The 18,221-nt window shown below is 63.8% G+C and overlaps 1 protein-coding gene across 1 annotated transcript in view; it reads right to left on the bottom strand.

Annotated features, from left to right (window-relative positions):
* LOC117649377 overlaps positions 1-16,514 on the bottom strand; it is a 52,880-nt gene extending 36,366 nt beyond the window's left edge. Inside the window, exon 1 of the mRNA XM_034392072.1 lies at positions 16,293-16,514. Within this exon, the coding sequence (XP_034247963.1) occupies positions 16,293-16,446 (154 nt within the window). The 5' untranslated portion in view covers positions 16,447-16,514. The remainder of the gene's footprint in view (positions 1-16,292) is intronic.
* Positions 16,515-18,221: the final 1,707 nt, after the last annotated feature.

Below are 18,221 nucleotides of genomic sequence, written 5' to 3'. Positions count from 1 at the left end.
GCCAGTGAGGGCAGCGTGGGTGGAAGATGTATGCCAGGACCGAGCCCTTGTAGCGAGCCAAGGACGGCCAGGGTCGAAAAACAACAATTACGGAACAAAATTACGAATAGGGACGCCGACAGAGACCCGCGACCGCCGTTCCTTGTCAGCCTGACGGTCTTGACGGGCCCGAGGAGAACCGAGAGTGAGAGACGGCTCGCCCCTCCCCCGGACGCGATGCTGCGCGTCGTGGCCCGCCTCGGCCCGCCTCGGCGAGGAGGACCTGATGGACTCGGACGTCGCGAAGACACTAATGCAGTGGGATGGCTCGCGACAGGGCCCGGCCCCGGACCGGCCCGGCGGCCCGCGCAGGCAGCGCAGCGGCGCGCTGTCTCATCACTCCGGAACAAAGACGGTCATTGTCCGCGGCAACAATGGGACGGAAGACCAGGGGCACAGCCAGGCACAGCGATGCATGGCGGGGCGTGACCAGGCGCGCCACTTGAACACAATGCATCGCACGACGAAGCTCTCCAACGCTTTATTCACCACTGGGGTGATCTTCATGAACAGCTTGTCACACGTCCGTGGAACCCATTCCGTTTCCAAGTTCGCTTGCATTCAATTCCAGCGACGCTCTTTACGCTTCACATTTTAACAGGAACTCCTTTCAGGTAGTCTGATTTCAAGTTGCAGTGTTCTGTCGACCCAGAATGTCTCTGTTGGCGTCGGGCAGCTCGTTCGCGGAACAGCGTCCAGGCCGCCTCTGCCCGAGCAGGCGGAGTGGACCGACTGGCACAGCAATTGTGGATAAGCGAGTTGGAGGCGCCGCGTCTGCCTTGGCCTTCAGAACGTTGCCGTGCCTCGCGCAGAGATGACCCCCTTTATCCGGTTTAAACGGACCAGCCAGCCAGCCCACGCGTGGCGCCATGTGGCGCGATGGGTCTGTCGGGAGGAGGGGCACTGGCGGAGGTGCAGCGCCCCGGCACCGCGAGGGAGGACCAAAAAGGAAAATACGAGTCATGAGTATGATTCAACGATAGACCGGAGTGTCCCCAGAGTGTGTAATTACCCGAGTAAGTCGTGCTAGGAGGTAGATGCAACACGTCTGTTCCAGCTTGTGTCCCGGCGAGAGTCCTCGTCGAGCGACGGCCACGGCTCAACTCTGCGTCATTTCACGGTGACGGCGGCGCCCCCGGAGCAGCGGGGCAGCAGCTAGTCGTTGCAGCTGGAGAGCTGGCTGGAGCCTGGGGCGGCCCGGAGCCTGGGCCGGATCACGCGGGCTGGAGCGGGGGATTACACCCTGAGTCCGAAGGCTCCGAAGGCTCCGACAGGCACAATCAGAAGGCGCGGGGGCAATGTTGCTGCCGCGCAGGAATCCGTCCGGAACCCCAGGAACATCAAGTCCCTCTAGCAACCGTGATACTCTTTAGTCGGCAATAAGGATGCCTTTTCGCTGTCTGCCGTGTTTTGATATTCATGGTCGCTGCGTTCGAGCCGTGTTGCCTGCATTGCAAAGCATCCTACTCAGTCCCAGGGTCGTGTGTAGACTCTACTCAGGGCTTTTCATTGCAGACTACCACATGTTAAGGACCTCAAAGGAGACCAGCTCGAGTGTTATTTCCAATAAGATTCCCGGGTTATTTACTGGATAAGTTCCGCCATGCCGTATTGTTTTTGTAGAGCCCTCACAATTCGTACGGTTGGCACAACCCACGACCGTGGCGGGGTCTAGCGGGGCCTGATGGGGCGTGGCGGGGCCTTGTGGAGGGCCCGGCCCACGGCCCGGCCAAGCAGCAATTGTTTAATAATAGAGCGTTATAGATCATCGCGACCCAAGAACGCCTGCATGCGCCCTTGCCCCCGTGAACGAACAATCTTAGCGAATTGCGGCCCGGCGCTCGGATTCAAGGAAATTACGGCCAGCACGCACGGAAAGAAATCAATAGTCATGCGACAGTTCCGTCATCCAAGTCTTTTTCAATTAGAAGTAGTGGGGGACTTTCTTACTTCAATGCCAGCGAGAAATTTTTGACATTTTTGGGGTTCATGTAATTTGATTTGAGGTCGACTGTAAGTTTTCCAAACAGTTCTAAAAAACAGTTTTGTGTAGAAATGCGCTCTTGGCTCAGCACTTGGCTCGCTGAGGGGGGGCACCCCTCCCGCCCTTCGGCCGGCCCGCAATTTGGGTTCTTAAGGCCACTCCCCGGTCCGCCCTTAGCAGCAGAAGGGCTTAGGCGGGCGCCACGAGACGGCTCGGTGGCCCAGCCGAGGGGCCGAGGCCCGGCGGGCTGGGGCCTGGCAGGCCTGGGGGGCCTGCAGGGCCTGGAGCGCCTGGACGGCAGAGGCATGCCTCGCGCCGCCTCGCGCGCCCAGACCCCGCCCCTTTCCTCCCACGTGTCTCGGTTCATCCTTGATATCCGGGGGATTCCGCACCGTCTTCCTGATTCCTCCGGGTCGCCCCGGTCGCCCCCGGCCCGGCCGCCCTCGGCCGCCCTCGGCCCAGCGCGCCGCTCCGCTGCGCTGTTCCCGCCGTAGTGGCTGGGGCCTCAAATCTCCGGGGTCTTAACTGCCGGCCTGGCCCGGCCTGGCCGAGCCCTGCCCCTCGTGCACCGCCAACGCGGCGCAGGCTGCCCACAGTGTGGGCTCCACACCTCTCCGGCCAAGCCGGTCAAGCAAGTCGAGTGCGACCCGAGCCGGGGAATCACGGTCCTGCTCTCGTCGTCTTGGAAGCGATAGCCGTCACGCGATACGCCGCCGGGGCGGGGCGGGGCGGCCAGGTACTCGATGACGCCAAAGCCCGGTGGTGCCACCGACACCGAGGGGTCGAGGGGCTTGCCGGGGACCGCGCACGCCGCGCGCACCACGCGAGCGCGAGTGTTTCGTCTCAGCGGCCTCTACACTTTCCAAACGCCTTGCCGCTGTGTGTCCTCGACAAGCTAGGGGGTGATTTGGGTGGCCGCACGATGTAAACTAGAGACAAACGAGGGCGGCGGCGGAGAGAGAGAGAGAGAGAGAGAGAGAGAGAGAGAGAGAGAGAGAGAGAGAGAGAGAGAGAGAGAGAGAGAGAGAGAGAGAGAGAGCCGAGGAAGGCCGCGCGGCAGGGACCCACCATCAGGGGCGGACGTGCCGTGAACAGCTGATGGACCTTTTTACATGCAAGCCCTCTGTGTTTCTTTTGTGTACATGCATGCCTCTGTGTGTGTGTGGAAGGGGGCGGGGGGGGGGGGTGGAGAGACATGGGCACAGTTTACTTTCTCGCAGGGGCTGCTTGTTGGGATAATGAACGGATCAAAAACTCCGGCCGCTAAATCCACGCGAGCGCAAGTTGCACGAGTGGCCTAATGAGAACTCTCTCCCTCTCCCTCACTCCCCCCGCCCCCCCCCCCTTATTCGGCGCCGCTTAGTCGCTTTCGCCCCTCTTCAAAGTTTGCCCCACTGCCTGCTCGCGTTGACGAGGTCTTTAGCCTTTATCATTGCCCGTCTGTACACTGGGTGTACTCTGGGTGTGCAGCGACCGTGGCATCTCATCTCGGGCCCCACAAAGGTGCTGACGTGCTCCGCGCCCCGCCGCGCCCCGCCGCGCCCCGAGTGGCGTTGAAGCAACACTCACACGGTACAGCGCGCCGAGACAGCAAGCGCCGAACCTCGCCCCTCACCCTGCAAGCCTCAACCCGCCGCCAACTCGCGACTACCGCGCCGCTGTTCGGCCGGGTTTCCTGCCTCTGTTCCCGAACGGGCGACAAGGGGCCGCTTACCGGGGATGGAGACGGAGATCTCCACTTTAGATGGGCGAGCCGGCAGGTAAAGGGGTTTCGAACGGAAAGTGTTGCGCAACGGCTGCAACGCTGCTACCGCGACCTCTGAGGCGGGCTGAGGCAGGCTGAGGCAGCACGCGGCCGGCTGGACTCCGCCGATTGAAATGTCGCCGGCCAGCCTCGGACGCCGTCGCTCGGTCTCGCTCCCCCTCGCGGAACCCCACGCGTGCGGGAGAGACACAGCGACGGAGGGACCGTTCGGAGTCAGCTTGCCGGCCGGCCAGGCACGCTGGGCCCGCCGCCTCGCGTGGGACTAAATTTGGAACTGTCGTGGTGGCGGGTGGCCGACCTGGACGCCGGGCCGGGCGGACAAAGCCACTGCATGCCTCTTGTTGGAAAGTCTGGCGTGGCACTGGTGGTACGCGTGTGGCCCTGCGTCAGGTGGTTTGTGCGCGCGCGTGTGTGTGTGCGTGAGCGTGTGTGCGCGCGCTGCCGCCGAAGCATGATGTATTTGCTGTGGGCCTATGGGAGGACGCTGCGAGGATACGTCGGGGCAACATTATTGTTCCCTTTGTTTGCCTTCCGTGATTGGACGAGATCTGTTGTGTCCGCCCCCCCCCCCCTGCCCCTCATCCTGCACCGCCTCCCCTTTCCTCCCCTTTCGCCGACGGTCAACAACACGCTCGGCCGGACGGCACGACCGCACTGCCCTTGCCGGCCGAACAGACCGCCGACCATCGCAAAAAAGGAAGACGGAAAGAAAAAGAAACCGCACGTGTTGTCTCTGTTTGGTCGCACTGGGATGGAACAGTGTCGGTGATCGGACGGCGAGCCGCGCACCGAAAAAGAAAAGTTTTCGGATTTCTTGCTTTCAGTGCTCAGTGGCGTCGTGGGTCAGCAGCGTTCGATGACCCGCTCGCCAAGCAAGCAAGGGGCTCCAACCTGCGCCGACTCTTTCAATCAAAGATTGTTTCACTCCACTGTGTGTTTTTTTTTCGCAGTTTGCATTCGGTATTCGTGAATACCGCCGGCGCGCGGCTGGCAGGGAACTCCCACGAGGCGCCCTCGGCGGGCCGCTCCGAGGTGGAGTAGTCCCCGGCCGAGGCCGCCGCCAGCCGCCGCCGCAGACCCGCTGCAAAGGTCGTTCACTTCTCCAAGTCGTAACGGGCTCGGCCGCGGCGCGCCGCCGGAACACGGCTTTTACTGCCGCAGAGTCCGAGGCGTCGGCGGCGTGGTCGCGGTGACCGCGGTCGCGGAGGGCGGGGAGGAGGACGTCCCGGCAGGCCGGCTGCGCGGAGGGCTGCGCACCGCGATGGAATGGTGGAGGCCGGGGCGAAGCAGGAGAAGCAACAGATCCAGTGGTTCTGCAATAACCTCGTGTATTATGGGGGCAGGCACGCGAGGCGGCGGGGCGCGGCGGGGCGCGGCGGCCAAAGGGGCAGGGCTAAACTCTATTTTCGTCCCGCGCGCCGCGGCCGCGGGCCACAATAGCTTTTGCGGTTCCGTGTCGTCAGGAATCAGGCATCGACGCGGCGAGGCAAGGCGAGGCGAGGCGGGGCAAGGCTGGGCGAGGCTCCCAGCGGGGGGTGTCTGTCGGCTCCGGCGTCGGATGCCAGTTTGAGTTGTTCCAGTTCGCAGCGACACACAAAAGAGAAGGGGGTCTTCGCCGGTGTTTGAATGACGGCGGCAGACCTGTGCATAACATGCCGCCTGTCGCGCTCGGATGGATCCGTCTCCAACTGTGACTGCGACGCAGTTCTTCCTCGTACTGCCGCGGAGGGCGGCTAGGCTGTTTGTTGCTCGCTACCAGCACTTCCAGGCAATACTGCCTTGCACGGCATGCCGCACAGCGCTGCGTGGTGCCGAAAAGCGCGGGAAAAAAGTGCGGCGAGTCCTTCTTGTTCGCGGGGAGAAACTTTACTCGGCGACCGCCGCCATTCAGATTGCCCGTCTTCTTGGCGGCGGGGAGGGGGGGGGGACGCAGTTCCGGCGTAAAGTCTGCTTGTCTTTTCTTGCTCTTCTTCCTTTTGCTCCCTCGCTCTTTTGTGCGCCGCCTGGCGGCCCGCGCCTCCCTCTCGCTCCCTTTCTGGCGGTCTCAGTCGCTCTGCCGCGAGGCGTGCGTCCCGGTGCCGCCGCCTGCCGCCGCGGCCCGCCGCCCCGAAATGTAAAGTTGGCCGCGACGGATGGAAATTGGGCGGCATTGACATCTCGCGACGCGTGCGCCGTGCGGGCCGGGAGGCGGGGAGCAGGCACTCCAGAGTGGGAGGTCCCTCTCTCTCGCACTCATGGGGTGCTCCCTACCGGCGCAAGAGAGATAGAGCGATAGATCAGTCCACAGCACGACGTGGAGCAAGCGCGGGTCTTGGCAGCCCTTGTAGCAGCCCTCCAGGTGGGAAGACAAACACTCGGCGTCCCGCGAGGCCTGCAGCTACACTGCCACCTGGGCCCAGGCCTGGGCCGCGGCACTGGGCGGATGAAAAAATAACCGTTCCACAATATTGGCGATCAGCAGCGCACCCGGTTGGCCAGCCTCGACCTGTGCCCCAATTTACTGAATAAAAGAGGCCTCCACGGAGAGGGCGAGAGGGGCCGTGGCGGTGCACTGCCATACCGATCGCGTCAACTCGAAGCGCTTCACGAGGCGGCCGAGCGGCGAGCGCTTTCGTCGTGTGACGTCACAGAGAGGGGCGGGGTGGGCCTCGACGGCCTTGTGAGTGTGGGAGGGGGAGGCGTCGGGCTGTAGCGAGCCCTTCGTCGTAACAAGGAAGTGCTGGGAGGGTTAGTGCTGCCGGCCCGCAGCCCGCCGGTCGGGGCGCTTCGGGGCGAGGGAGGGTGGGCTGCGCCATGGCAGCGCGCCGGGGATTCTGCTTGACATCACACAGTGCATGCTTAAGGCACCGCGCTCACCAGCGACTCGCGGTGCTCGGTGGCGCGGCGGCGCGGCGGCGCGGTGGTCTCGCGGCCCCTTTGTTGCTCCGGCTCGGCTTGGCTCGGCTTGGCTTGGCTCGGCGGCCGCGGGGCTTTCTTGTTGCGCACGGGGCTTCCGGCTCGGCGCGGCTCGGCGGCCTCGCGTTCCCCAGCGTGCCGAGTCACCGGCTGATTCACGCCACCGGGGAAGCCCTCGGCGGCCCTGGGCGGCCCTGGGCCGCGCGAGCGCCAAAGCCACACACGGGGGAATTAGTTTGACGCGGCCCGTGGCCCGTGGCGGGGCCGTGGCGGGGCGGCCCGTGCGCGAGGCAGCGCGGTGGCGGCCCGCGCGTGGATCGGTTGATTGATTGCTTTCGGTGATGCCGAGCCTGCCGAGCCTGCCCAGCCTGCCGAGCCTGCCCGGCCCGAGCACGCCGTTTTCGGACGGCCCCCGGGGACGCGCGGCGCGGCAGGTGCTGGCAACTCGCCGCAAAGCGCTGCGTGGCGCGGCACGCCGCGGGGCGCGGGGCACGGTGTGAATTGCTCCGCTGGGGAAACCTGCCACGAGACCCGGACGGCAACTCACACACGCACGCACACACACACACACACACCTGGCCGGGCGCGCAGGACGGCGGACAGGGGGTGATATTTGGACGTGGTATCGACTGGGCCGAGGCCGGGCGAGGCCGGGCGAGGCGGGCGAGGCGGGCGAGGCGGGCCCTCCAGGAGGGCAAGCAGCCCCGATCACCGCGCGCCCATCGCTTCGATTAGGGCAAGGGTGAAGTCGAGGCAATTGAATCTCGCGCCACGCGACAATCGATGAATAGTTGACGAGCGCGGCGTCGGCCGTCCGCCCGGAGGGCCTTCTCGGGGTGCTTCCGGGAGACGACACCGGCAAGCTCCACTGAGTCGTTTTCCCTTCCTTTCTTTCCTGGCGCGCCTCCCCGCGGCCGCCGCCCTGCGCCCTGGGATCTGGCAAATTACACGTAATCGTCCGGACAGAAATAGATGACGATTGGAGGGCGGCGAGGCGCGCAGCCACGCCGCAGCCTTGAGCGCCCGCCCGAGCGAAAACAAAAATACTGCGCGCCGCGGCGGGGCGGCGGGGCGGCGACACAGGTATGTATATGAAATTCAAGCCCGGCCCTCTCCCGCCTCCAATATACCTCCGCTATGTTGTCTCATTCCCCCGGCCGCTAGCCGCGCCGGCCCACAGTGCTGGCCAACCAACGGCCCCGCTGCCTTCGCCTGCGTCCCGAGCCACTCGTTCCCGCAGGAGAGAACGGTATTTCGCGGTGGAAAACTTTCCCTCCTTTTGACCAAACAGTCCGCCGCGGCGACGTTCCATCCCCTTCCCTTTCAGCCGATTCCCTGATTGATTCCCAATTCAGTTGATCGTCGCATTATGGTGGTCTTGTGCGTGAAACTTTGATCGAAATCGCCCGCTCGGGTGTACGAAGAAGAAACACAAAGCCGGGCGGAGCGCCGCGCAGGGGGGCCCTCGCGGCGACGCGGCGTGCGTCAGACCTAAAAACGGCCAAAGCCACGGCAGCGGTCACGACCTCGCCGACTAGGCCGTTGTTTTGCCGGCGGCACACGCGCACTCGCAGACAATTGAAGAGGCGACTTGAAACTCAGCGAGCCCCGCCTTGGGCCAGCCAGAGGACTGGGCATGAGCTCCAGAGTCGCTGAACAGGACTTGAATCGAACGTGTGACCCCACCAATGGGTTCCTCGTTCGGAGAGCAATCCATTGGTGGGGTCACACGCTGGGTCTGAGTCCCATTTAGCGACTCTGGAGCTCAAAACGCGTCCGGGATTTCGAGCACGCCTGTACCGGTCCCTTGGCCCACTGTGCGCCGCCTTCTCTCCGTGTTTGACACGGCGTTACACGCTGCCCACGCGTGGAACGCACAGGAACAGGACGGCCGGGCAGGACGTGCCTGCCGCCTGCACTGCATGGCAGTATGGTGACGTGGCCCGGGACGTGCAGACAGCTGGCATTGGCATTCAGCGTGTGTGCACGCCCCGCCCCCGCTCTTTCTGTACTCCCCATGACCTACCCTCTCTGTTTTTTCTAGGCAGCCAGGCGGTGGCTCACCCTGTAATAACAATCGGCCCGGAGTCGGGAAACTCCGGCGGGGGCGACGCGAATGATGCGAATGAGAGTGGAATAAAGGCGAGGCGGGCCGCCGACTCGTCCCGGACGGGAAAATGGCGGGGAAAAATTTGAGAAGTTCCTCAAGTACAGGGAGGATGGCTGTATGTATAAGTAAGCAGTCATCCGCCACGACGGCGACGTGCAGTCGGACGGACGCTGCGGATGGATCGCCCTCACCAGAGTGCCTTCCTTAATGCAGCAAATCCTTTTCAAAGTTTCGCGCTCTGTGGGAGAAGAAAAAAAAATGGCGGAGTGGCAGGGGGAAAAAAGTGGCAGACGCCGCCGATGTCGTTGGAGATGTCGCAGTCACTGGAGGGCCCGGCTCGGCCTGGCCGCGGGAGTGATGAACCGAGCTTTGGTGGCTCCCCTGGGCCGGGGGCGGCCGGGGGCTGGGGCCGGGTTGGGACTGGGACCAGGCGGCGTGTCGCAAAAACGGCACCGAACTTGGAGGACGCGGCGACGCGGCGTGGTGGTGGTGGTCGCGCGGCCGACTTGCGCGGCCCATGAGTCGTCAAGATGTGTGCGGGCGGGCCGAGGCGGGCTGGGCTTTCCCTGCCAATTCACGGGCCCCCGCACCCTGCCCGGACTCCGGACGACTCAATCATGACCGGGCGAAAAGGAAGACGGAAAGGAAAGCAAAAGAAGAAGTCCCCATTTAAAAGTTATGAACCCGTGCGACACGACCCGGCCAAGGCACATAAAGTGTCTATGAGCCAACACCACAGTTAGTCTTGGATCAAAATGCGAGTCCGAGGGTCCGCCGTCCGAGCCGCCTGAGTGCACACGGCAGTGCACAGGGCAGTGCACAGTGCACGCGACAAGCGTCAGTTTATCGGTTTTCCTGTCCGAGGAATCGCCGCCGTGCACTGCACTGCCGAGGTTTTATTGACGCGCTGGTTGATTCGCAGCCCGACTGCCTGCCGCACAGCCAGCGTGACTGCCAGCCTGACTGCCTGACTGATTGACTGACTGACCGACTGACTGACCGAATGCCTGAATCCCTGACTGCTCGACTTTCTTCATTATTAAGGCTTTCCCGGAACACAAACAAGCGCAGGGAAAAGAGCGAATAAACTGGCGGGGAAACATCCGTGTCGCAGCAGGTGGAAAGCCGGCTAGGCTTCCGACCGGCTTCCCAGGAACTGGGTTAAAACGTTTCGCAACGTGGCGACACGCTGGCCTGGCTGGTGCTGGCAGCGAGCGGAGCGGGGCGGCGCGCGCCTGCAGTCGAGCGGGTAGGCAGGCCCGCCGCACAGGGCTGCGCCCGCGTTGCCTATCGTCACCATTACCATTAGAGGCTAGAGCACACATGATGGCGGCAAGCTCGGCGGCCACGACGACGTCGCGTCCTCCCCCGCGGCCACGACGGCGGCCTCCCCCGCGGCCACGACGACGTCCTCCCCCGCGGCCACGACGGTGGCCACGACGGCGGCCTCGAGGGCGGCGGCCGCCTCGCGCCCTAATGGGAGCAGTGACGTCCAGCGGGGCGAGTAACGACATCGGCCGGACGCTAATCTAGGGAGGGGGCAGGCGGGCAGGGCGAGCAGGGCGCGCAGGCCCTTCCCGCGGCCCGCTCCGCTATCCGTTCCGGCCGTTCCGCCATTCCATACCTGTTGGCATGTTCTTGCAGCGTCACGCAAACCTTGCCGCGCCCCACCCCGCCTTTCTAATTATAGCCTGCCGCCGCTCCACTTCGTGCACTTCGTGAGCTGCCCCGGGCAGCGCCCCGCCCCGCGGTGCCAAACTGTCTGATAATTCGATACCAACGCCCATACGGCGGCCTATGTCTTATTCTGGAGGTTGTTGCCGCCCCGACAGGCGGCTGCTGATAAGCAAACGGTTTGTGTATGTGTGTGCGTGTGAGTGTACGTGAGGTCGATGTGTGAGTGAGTGTGCGGCGAGGCCGCTAGACTTTGTGGTCGGTGCCTGTAGAGTTTCGCGATATTAGAATTCTCCGTATCCACGTCCCACTTCCCTACTACGCGACCTGTTTACTCGCCACCTTGTAAAGCAGCGCAATGTAAATATCGCATCGCCCCGTGCCTACGAGCGACGTGCCATGGCCGCGAGCGGAAAAAAAACATCAACAGTCGCCATAAACGGCAGTGAAAAAAATGAGAGAGACAGGACAGGATCCTGTTAAAACGTCCCAGGCTGACAAGCGACGCAGTTTTTTTTGTCCTTGTTGTTGCTGTTGTGTCGCCTTGTTGCAATCAGTATTTTGTTTGTCGCGGTGCGGGCGGTGCGGGCGGTGCCGGGCGGTGCCGGGCGGCTGGACGAGGGGCGCCATTGTGAACGCGCTTGAAAAGCGCTTGCGAAAAGGCCGAGCAACAGCGCGCCCGAGCGCGGTCTGCCCGCGGTGGCTCCGAGCTCCGATGCGGAATATGGATGTGGCACAATTAAATGGAAGCAAAAAGTCAAGAAAGGCAAATAGAGTGGCAAGCCCTTAAAGCTGCCAAATGCATTCTCGAAAAGATAAAAAGGCCAATGGCAGCGTGCTGAAAAATTAACACCGAAGCCTTCTATCGGGTCTTTTTGGTCCGCGGCGGTGGGGCGCGCTTTCACCGCTCGGCGCTTCAGAGCAATACGGCCAGGACGTCAAGGGAGGTAAATAAATACTGTCCCGAAATGCGGCAGCGATTTGCCGCTTTTCCTGTGAGCACGGGGAAGTCGCGCGGGAATCTACCATGAGTGGGCCTGTGCGTCCGTCCCCACACTGCCGCGGCATGCCGATGCCCCGAATGCCCGAATGATTGACGAGCGGAAGGAAACGAGGGTGACTGACTGGACTGGCGACGTAGACTGCCCGATTCTCGAGAGTACAAAGTCGGGGCGCGATTTGAAACGGCCGGCCGGCGGCGCGCTCGCCCGAACTGTGTAATACGAGCATAATATCGACTGGCGTGAGAAAACAGGCAGCGGTACGAGCTGAGTGCTGACAGTTTAGCTTAAAAGGGCCGCGCCGTGCCTTCGTGGTGCCGCTCTTATGGGCTGAACCTTCATACTAGCAGATCGTGCAAACGAGATCACGCCCGTGGCTCACCACGCCAGCCAAGCTCACACGCACAATTTTACCCGAGACGTCGGAGAGTTTCTTACAGATGAACTTTTCCGTAAGATTTCATGTTTGTATATGTAACGAAAAACTACACATTTTGCCCAAGTGCTGTGCAAAATTACGAACAAATTTGTTTGATCTTCAAAAAAAAAAAATAAAACTCTGACGTTTCGTCCAGAATTTGTGAGAAATCACTTAGAGTGCGGTGCACCGCGGCGATGGCTCGACTGCTCACGCGGCGGAGGATGCAAATCGCTCCAATTAGAAGCTCCTTAATAGCCAATTTTCTAATCCACCGAGACAGGGCGCCGACGCACGACTCGCGACTTGCTAATTCGCCGTGTCGGGGCAGTCCGGTGGGGGAGGGGGGCTACCGAATATTAATATAATAGACGCGACAGCACAGCAGCGGCCCGGCCCGGCACGGCGGGGCACAGCGGTGGTGGTTGGGCCGTCAGTAACGAGCGGCCGATGTAAAATTCAAATAAGTCGTTTGGCAGGCTGGCAGGCTGTTGGGGCCGGGCCGGGCAGCAAAGGGCAGACGAGCGGCGAAACAAGCGAAACGGCGTCGCACCGCAGCACTCGTGTGAAGTCCTTCTTGAAGCAAGGGGGAATCACCTCGAGGCATACGCTTCAAGAAGTGCGTGGTCTTCAAGCGCAGATCCACGCTTGAAACACGCATTTGTTTTCCAATCGAGAGGTCGCGCGGCCGGAGGGCGTGAGTCTCTCCAGCCAAAGCCTCGACCTCCCGCGCCATACACGTCAGCTTCTTCTAACAGTGCAGGCACACGAGTGTCGGTAGTCGTTCGGGGCACCTCGGCCTGATACGAGGAAAATGTGTAGCCTGGGACGCAGTCGAGCCCGGTCCGGCCACCGGGATGGGCACAGCACTGCACAGCACGGACACGGCATGGGGGACGAATTACCCATGGAAATCGTAGTCCGCTCCGGGTCCTCGGCATGGCATGACATGGCATGGCATGGCATGGCATGGCATGGCATGGCTTGGCCGCAGTGCTGCCATTCTGTTTCGAGTCCCTCCTCCGCGCCGTGCCGCGCCGCGCCTTGCCGTGCCGTGCCCTGCCGAGGGCTCACGCGATAGCGCGTGCTGGCCCGCACACGATGACATTCAACCCTTCGTGAGCGTGGGCATGTGCGAAGCACTGTACGTACCACTAGCTGCACTCTTTTCGGATATCGGGCGCTCTTTTTTTTTCAAAACGAATCGACCATCGAACCAAATGATGCGGATCCCCTTCCTACCGAGGACACACGACGGGCAGGGCGGCGCTTGTGGTCCTTCGGGAGCATGATTTTGGCATCCGAAGCGAATGCCCACGAGCATGTTTAACCCGATGGGGCGCGGCGGCCCTCTTTGACAGCGCCCGAAAATTGGCCCATTGTTGTGGCCTCACTGCGGTGGTCCGGCTGGTCACATGAATGCCCCCTCCTCTCCGTAGGCGCCGTAGGCAGGCGCGGCGTGAGGCATTTCCTGGTCGGCTTAATTCGACTGGCGTGGCGGTGCTGCGCGGCGCTGCGCGACCGCCGCTTGACCCGCACCCCGCGCCGCGACGCGCCACCCCCGTCCTCTCGGCCCACTCGGCCCGATCGGCTCGCGAGCCGCGTACAATTGCCTCGTTGGGCTGTCAATAAAACGGGCGGGGTGTCACCGCGCAGCACCGCGTCACTTCCAGTCCGGGATGGCGCGGCCCGGACCGGACCGGACCGCCGCACTGCCTAACTCGGTCGGCGCGGCAACTTCCGTGGCAACCACTCGCTCGCACTCGCTTCGCACTCACTGCCATCGGGGGCGCTTTATTTGATTCGCACACAAGCAGCAGTGTCGCGCGCACGGCGGGCCATCACCATCACTCACGGGCTGACGCCCGCGGGGCTGGGGGCTGCGGGGGCTGCGGGGGCTGCGGGGGCCGCCGGGAGGATGCGCAGGGAAAGACAGCGCCCGCCCGGGGAGTGTGCGAAAGAGAATTCGCGTCATCCTGATGAAGACACACTCCTCGCCTGAGGTCAGTGCGTGGGCGGGGCTCTCGCCGGGGCCCCAGCGAGGGCCGGGCGGCGTGGCGGGGTGGGGTGGGGCGGGGCGGGGTGGGCTCAGGGGCAACTCTCTGCTCTGTGTGCTCTGTGGTTTGTCCCTCGGGCCATCTAGGGACTCGTCCAGGGAGGACACGGCGGCCCAGGTGGCTCCAGGGAGGGTCCGACCCACCCACCCCACTTTGTACTTTGCCGAGTTGTTTATCCTGTGTGAAATTCGATTCATGAGTGGCGCCGCTTGAGGCTGCTTGCGGCCAAGAAACAACCTTCCGGAGGTTCCGCTGGCCCGCCACTGTGCCGCGGTCGCCCCCCAGCGGCCGCCTGAACGCCCCGGGCCTCAGTGCCGTATCGCGCGCCTCGCCCCGACACGCCAGAGTGCCAGAGTGACATGGCCCTTTCGCGAGCCGTGCGGGCGGTCCCAGCCCGACCCAGCCCGACCAAGCTCGTCCCCGCGGGCGCGAGGCGAGGCAGGGCGTTGTCCTGCTGGCGGCTGCAGAGCCAGGAGCCCCAGGGGCAGAGAGCCACCGACACGGGCCTCGTGGAGCTCAGCGCGACGCAGTGCTCCAGTTGACTAATGCCGAGAGTCGCGTTGGGCGCTCTACCTTTCTCGCACTCGTAGGGCGTCCCGTAGAGCTCGTTTAACTAGGAACAGTCTGGTACTTTTAACTGGACCGTCCTTTCAGTGTAGGTGCGAGAGAGACAGAGAGAAGAAAACGACTCTCGGAATCAGTCTGCAACACTCCGTGCCGGCCGCGCCGCCCCGGGCGGCCTTTTCGGTCTTCAGAGCGCACAGCGACGCACAGCGCACGGCAACGAGAAAACTTTCCTTTCCTCGCGTCGCTTTCTGTCAGTGTGGCGGTCCGGCGGCCCGGCGGCCTGGCCGTGACGCGCCGCGACTGGCCGCGGACCGACGTGCAACGCGACGCACTCCACGTGCTCCACGTCTCCGTCTCGTATTTTGTTGTTTGTTTCGGATCGGCTGACAGTGACGCTCCGTCTTCGAGTATGAGAAAGACGGCGGGGTGCTCCATCGGTTGAGGGCGTGCCGCGCCTGGGGCGGGGCGGGGCGGGGCGGGGCGCGTCACTAAGAAATTGGCCAATCCCGTCGAAGAGGAGCGGCACCGCGACACGGAGACGGCCAAGACGAACAAAGCGCGGAGCCGTCGCCGCCTCTCTCTGTGAGTCGATACGCAGCAATCTTTTGGAAAGAAGAGATGTCGCCGCCGTGTCAGCGCAGTGGTTAGCGACCTTGGCTCTCACCGAGCTCTCACCCTTCGGACCCCAAGTTCGTTTCTAAATTCGTCAGATTTTTTCTTTCTTTTCGTCTGCGACTATTCCAGTCGTTACAGCCACCTATCGGAATGTGCAGCAAACTCTCGTTCTTCGCAGGTAAAATTTGTGAGGACTAACTTTCATGTCGACTGTTGAAGCAATCTTTGCGGCCGAAGCCATTGGTATTGCTGTGCTCACTAAATTTCTCAGCTAAAGAAATAACAGCGTTCGCTGTGAAAGCCTATCTGCGTTTTTTTTTTTTTTTTTTTTTTTTGAGTGAGTGAGATTGACGACACGGCGCAGCGAATCTTGGCGCAAGACTCGCGGCCGCGAAACGCGAGACGCGGAACGAGATCAGGAAGGGAATGGGCGGCGGAGCATCGCGGTGGCAGTGGCGTGGAAATCCACTTACGGCGCCGCGCCGCGGTACGTGAGCAGAGTGCGCCGCGTCGGGTAAAACACATTCTCCTCAATAACGAAAGCGAAAACAAGAAGTCGGGAGGGACATTTCGGCTCGGGTGCAGGGAGCGCTGGCACCCACCGCGCGCTAATCTTGATGAGGACGCTGCTACACCACGCCACGCCATACCCTGCTAGGGCGTGCCGTGCCAGGGCGTGCCGTACCAGGGCGTGCCGTACCAGGGCGTGCCGTGCCAGGGCGTGCCGTGCCAGGGCGTGCCTTGCCAGGGCGTGCGTCACAGTGTAATGGAGGCGCGACAAACACGGGGCGATTTGGGCGGGCGGCGGGCCGAGGCGAGCCGCCAGGGACAGGACAGGGGACACCGCGCGGCCAGCGATAGATAGCGGAGCGCGGAGCGGACCCTGGGCAGGGCAGCACTCATCGAGGGAGCCGCCGGAAACACCACCCCGCCCCGCCCCGCCCCGCCCCGCCCCGCCCCGCTGGCATGCGACACCAGCCGCACCAGCTGCTCGCCTTGGGTCACACGAGCCCTTAGAACGCAGGGCGCTCTGGCAGGGCAGGGCTCGGCGGGGCTCGGCGGGGTCGCGGCGTCAAGGTGACACCGCCGACTACACGGCGTGCACGGCGTTCACGGCGTTCACGGAACGCGAGGACGGCGAGGACCGACAAGGTGGAGCAGGCTTACCTATCTGTGGCACGTCGTACTGTCTGTTGCCGCGGGTGGTGCGCAACATGTGGTGGTTGACGAGGTCCTCGCCGGGGCCGAGCTCTTCGTACGAGGCGTGGTGGCCGAGGCCGTGGCCGTGCACGCCGTGGCCATGCATGCCGTGGCCGTGCATGCTGTCGCGGCCGTCGCGCTTGCGCCAGGGCAGCGACGGCAGCACCGCGTTGTACAGCAGGTGCTTGGGGTGCGGTGGCGGCGGGGGGAAGTCGTCGAGGCCGAGGGCCCGCGCCGCCGCGCCGCCGCCGCCGCTGCCTCCGCCACCGGGATGAGGGGACAGCAGCCACCGCTCGGCCGCCTCGCCGATCTCCGCGTCCGCGTCGTCCTCGTCCGTCGGCGCCTCCGCGAAGCGCAGCTGTCGTCGCAGCCGAGGGCCGAGCGCGGCGGCGCGCATCAGGACCAGCTTCTTGTCGGGCTGCAGCGGTGGTGTCTGCGGCTGGGGCTGCGCGTGCGGCTGTGGCTGCGGCCCGAGCTGCGGGCTGGCGGCGTGGTCACGGGTGTGCGCCGCGTGCCCCGTGTGCTGGCTGGCCAGCAGGCCCTCGCAGCGCGGCGCCACGCACGCCAAGCAGGCCATGATGAGCACCGCCAGCAGCACGCCGTGGCGACCGGCGGCGCTTGCCAGAAAGGCCATGGGCCCCCAGGACGTGAGCCCCGAGGCCGGGGGCGCCGGGGGCGCCGGGGGCCCCGCGACAGGGGCCCCGGAAAGCTGCGCCAGGGGCCTTGGCTGCCTTGGCCCTCGCCTCGGCGGCCAGGGCGCTTGCCTCCAAGGCGCCATGGAGCACTGGAGTGGAGTACTGCTAGCGGTGCTAGCGGTGCTAGCGGGCGCTGCTGCAGCACATGGCGCCCGCCAGGCCGCGGCACATCCCCGCTACTGAGCCGCACTCTGCGCGCCGCGTCCCGCCGCGTCCCGCCGCGTCCCTAACCAGCCCCCCCCTAGACCCCCCTGCCTGCCGCCCACGCTTTCAGACCCCGTCCGCACCGCCCCCTGCCGCCCCCTGCCGCCCCCCTCCACCACCACCGCGTCCGACGCCTGAGCCACCCTCCAGCCCCGGCACCCGGCATGAATGGCCCAGCGCCCCCTTGGCGGCGTCCTGGCGGTCCTGGTGCGCATGCGCCGAGCGCCGTCCTTGCCTGTACCAACTCATTCGCCCGGCCCAAGCCCAAGCCCTGGCCCGGCCCTGCGCGCCCCGCGCCCCGCCCTGCCGTCCTGCCCTGCCACCCTGCCGCCCTCAAACCTCAAAGCTTGCCGCATGTTGTCCTGCCGAAGAGACCCTTGCTGCCACTTGGCCGCCGCGGCGTGGCGGGGCGTGGCGGGGCTGCTGCATCCCGATGACGCAGTGCAGGCGGCCTCCCTGCCCCGCCCCACCGGGGGCATGTCTATAATCACTCCGTTTCTTCTTTTCTACCTTTCTTTTCTACTTTTTTCGTCTGCAAGCGTTTATAACTTTCCAGACGATCAACAGCCACCCAAAAAATAATGTTATTCTCATGGAGAAGAGAAACTTTCAACCTGAGATATCTAAGAAATGGCCTAATGCAGACGGCTGATTGTTATCTGAAGACCCAAAACGGATAGGTTGTTGTTGGCAGACCAACTCTGCAGCCCGAGCACCGCGGTGCTCCTCGACAGCAAACTGATTCCGAGAGTCGTCTTCATCGCTCTGTCTCTCTCGCACTCACGGGGTGCCCCACACGCCAGGCCGCGGCACGCCAGGCCGGGTGACGCCGCCCTGTCCGTCGTCTTGCCGGTGTAGTCTCGCCGTTCTTGACAGGCCGCGGCCCCGCCGCCCCGCCGCCGTACAGTCGTCTTTGGGTCGCGTTTGGCCACGCCGGCTATTCCGGTCGACGCACGTTGCGATTATCGACCACCCATTGATTTGCGCGTGCCGTGTC

The sequence above is a fragment of the Thrips palmi genome, unplaced genomic scaffold (assembly GCF_012932325.1).
Source record: "Thrips palmi isolate BJ-2018 unplaced genomic scaffold, TpBJ-2018v1 HiC_scaffold_4, whole genome shotgun sequence".
Lineage (NCBI taxonomy): Eukaryota > Metazoa > Arthropoda > Insecta > Thysanoptera > Thripidae > Thrips > Thrips palmi.
The sequence above is the reverse complement of the archived record's forward strand: the minus strand, read 5'-3'. Positions and strand labels throughout refer to the sequence as shown.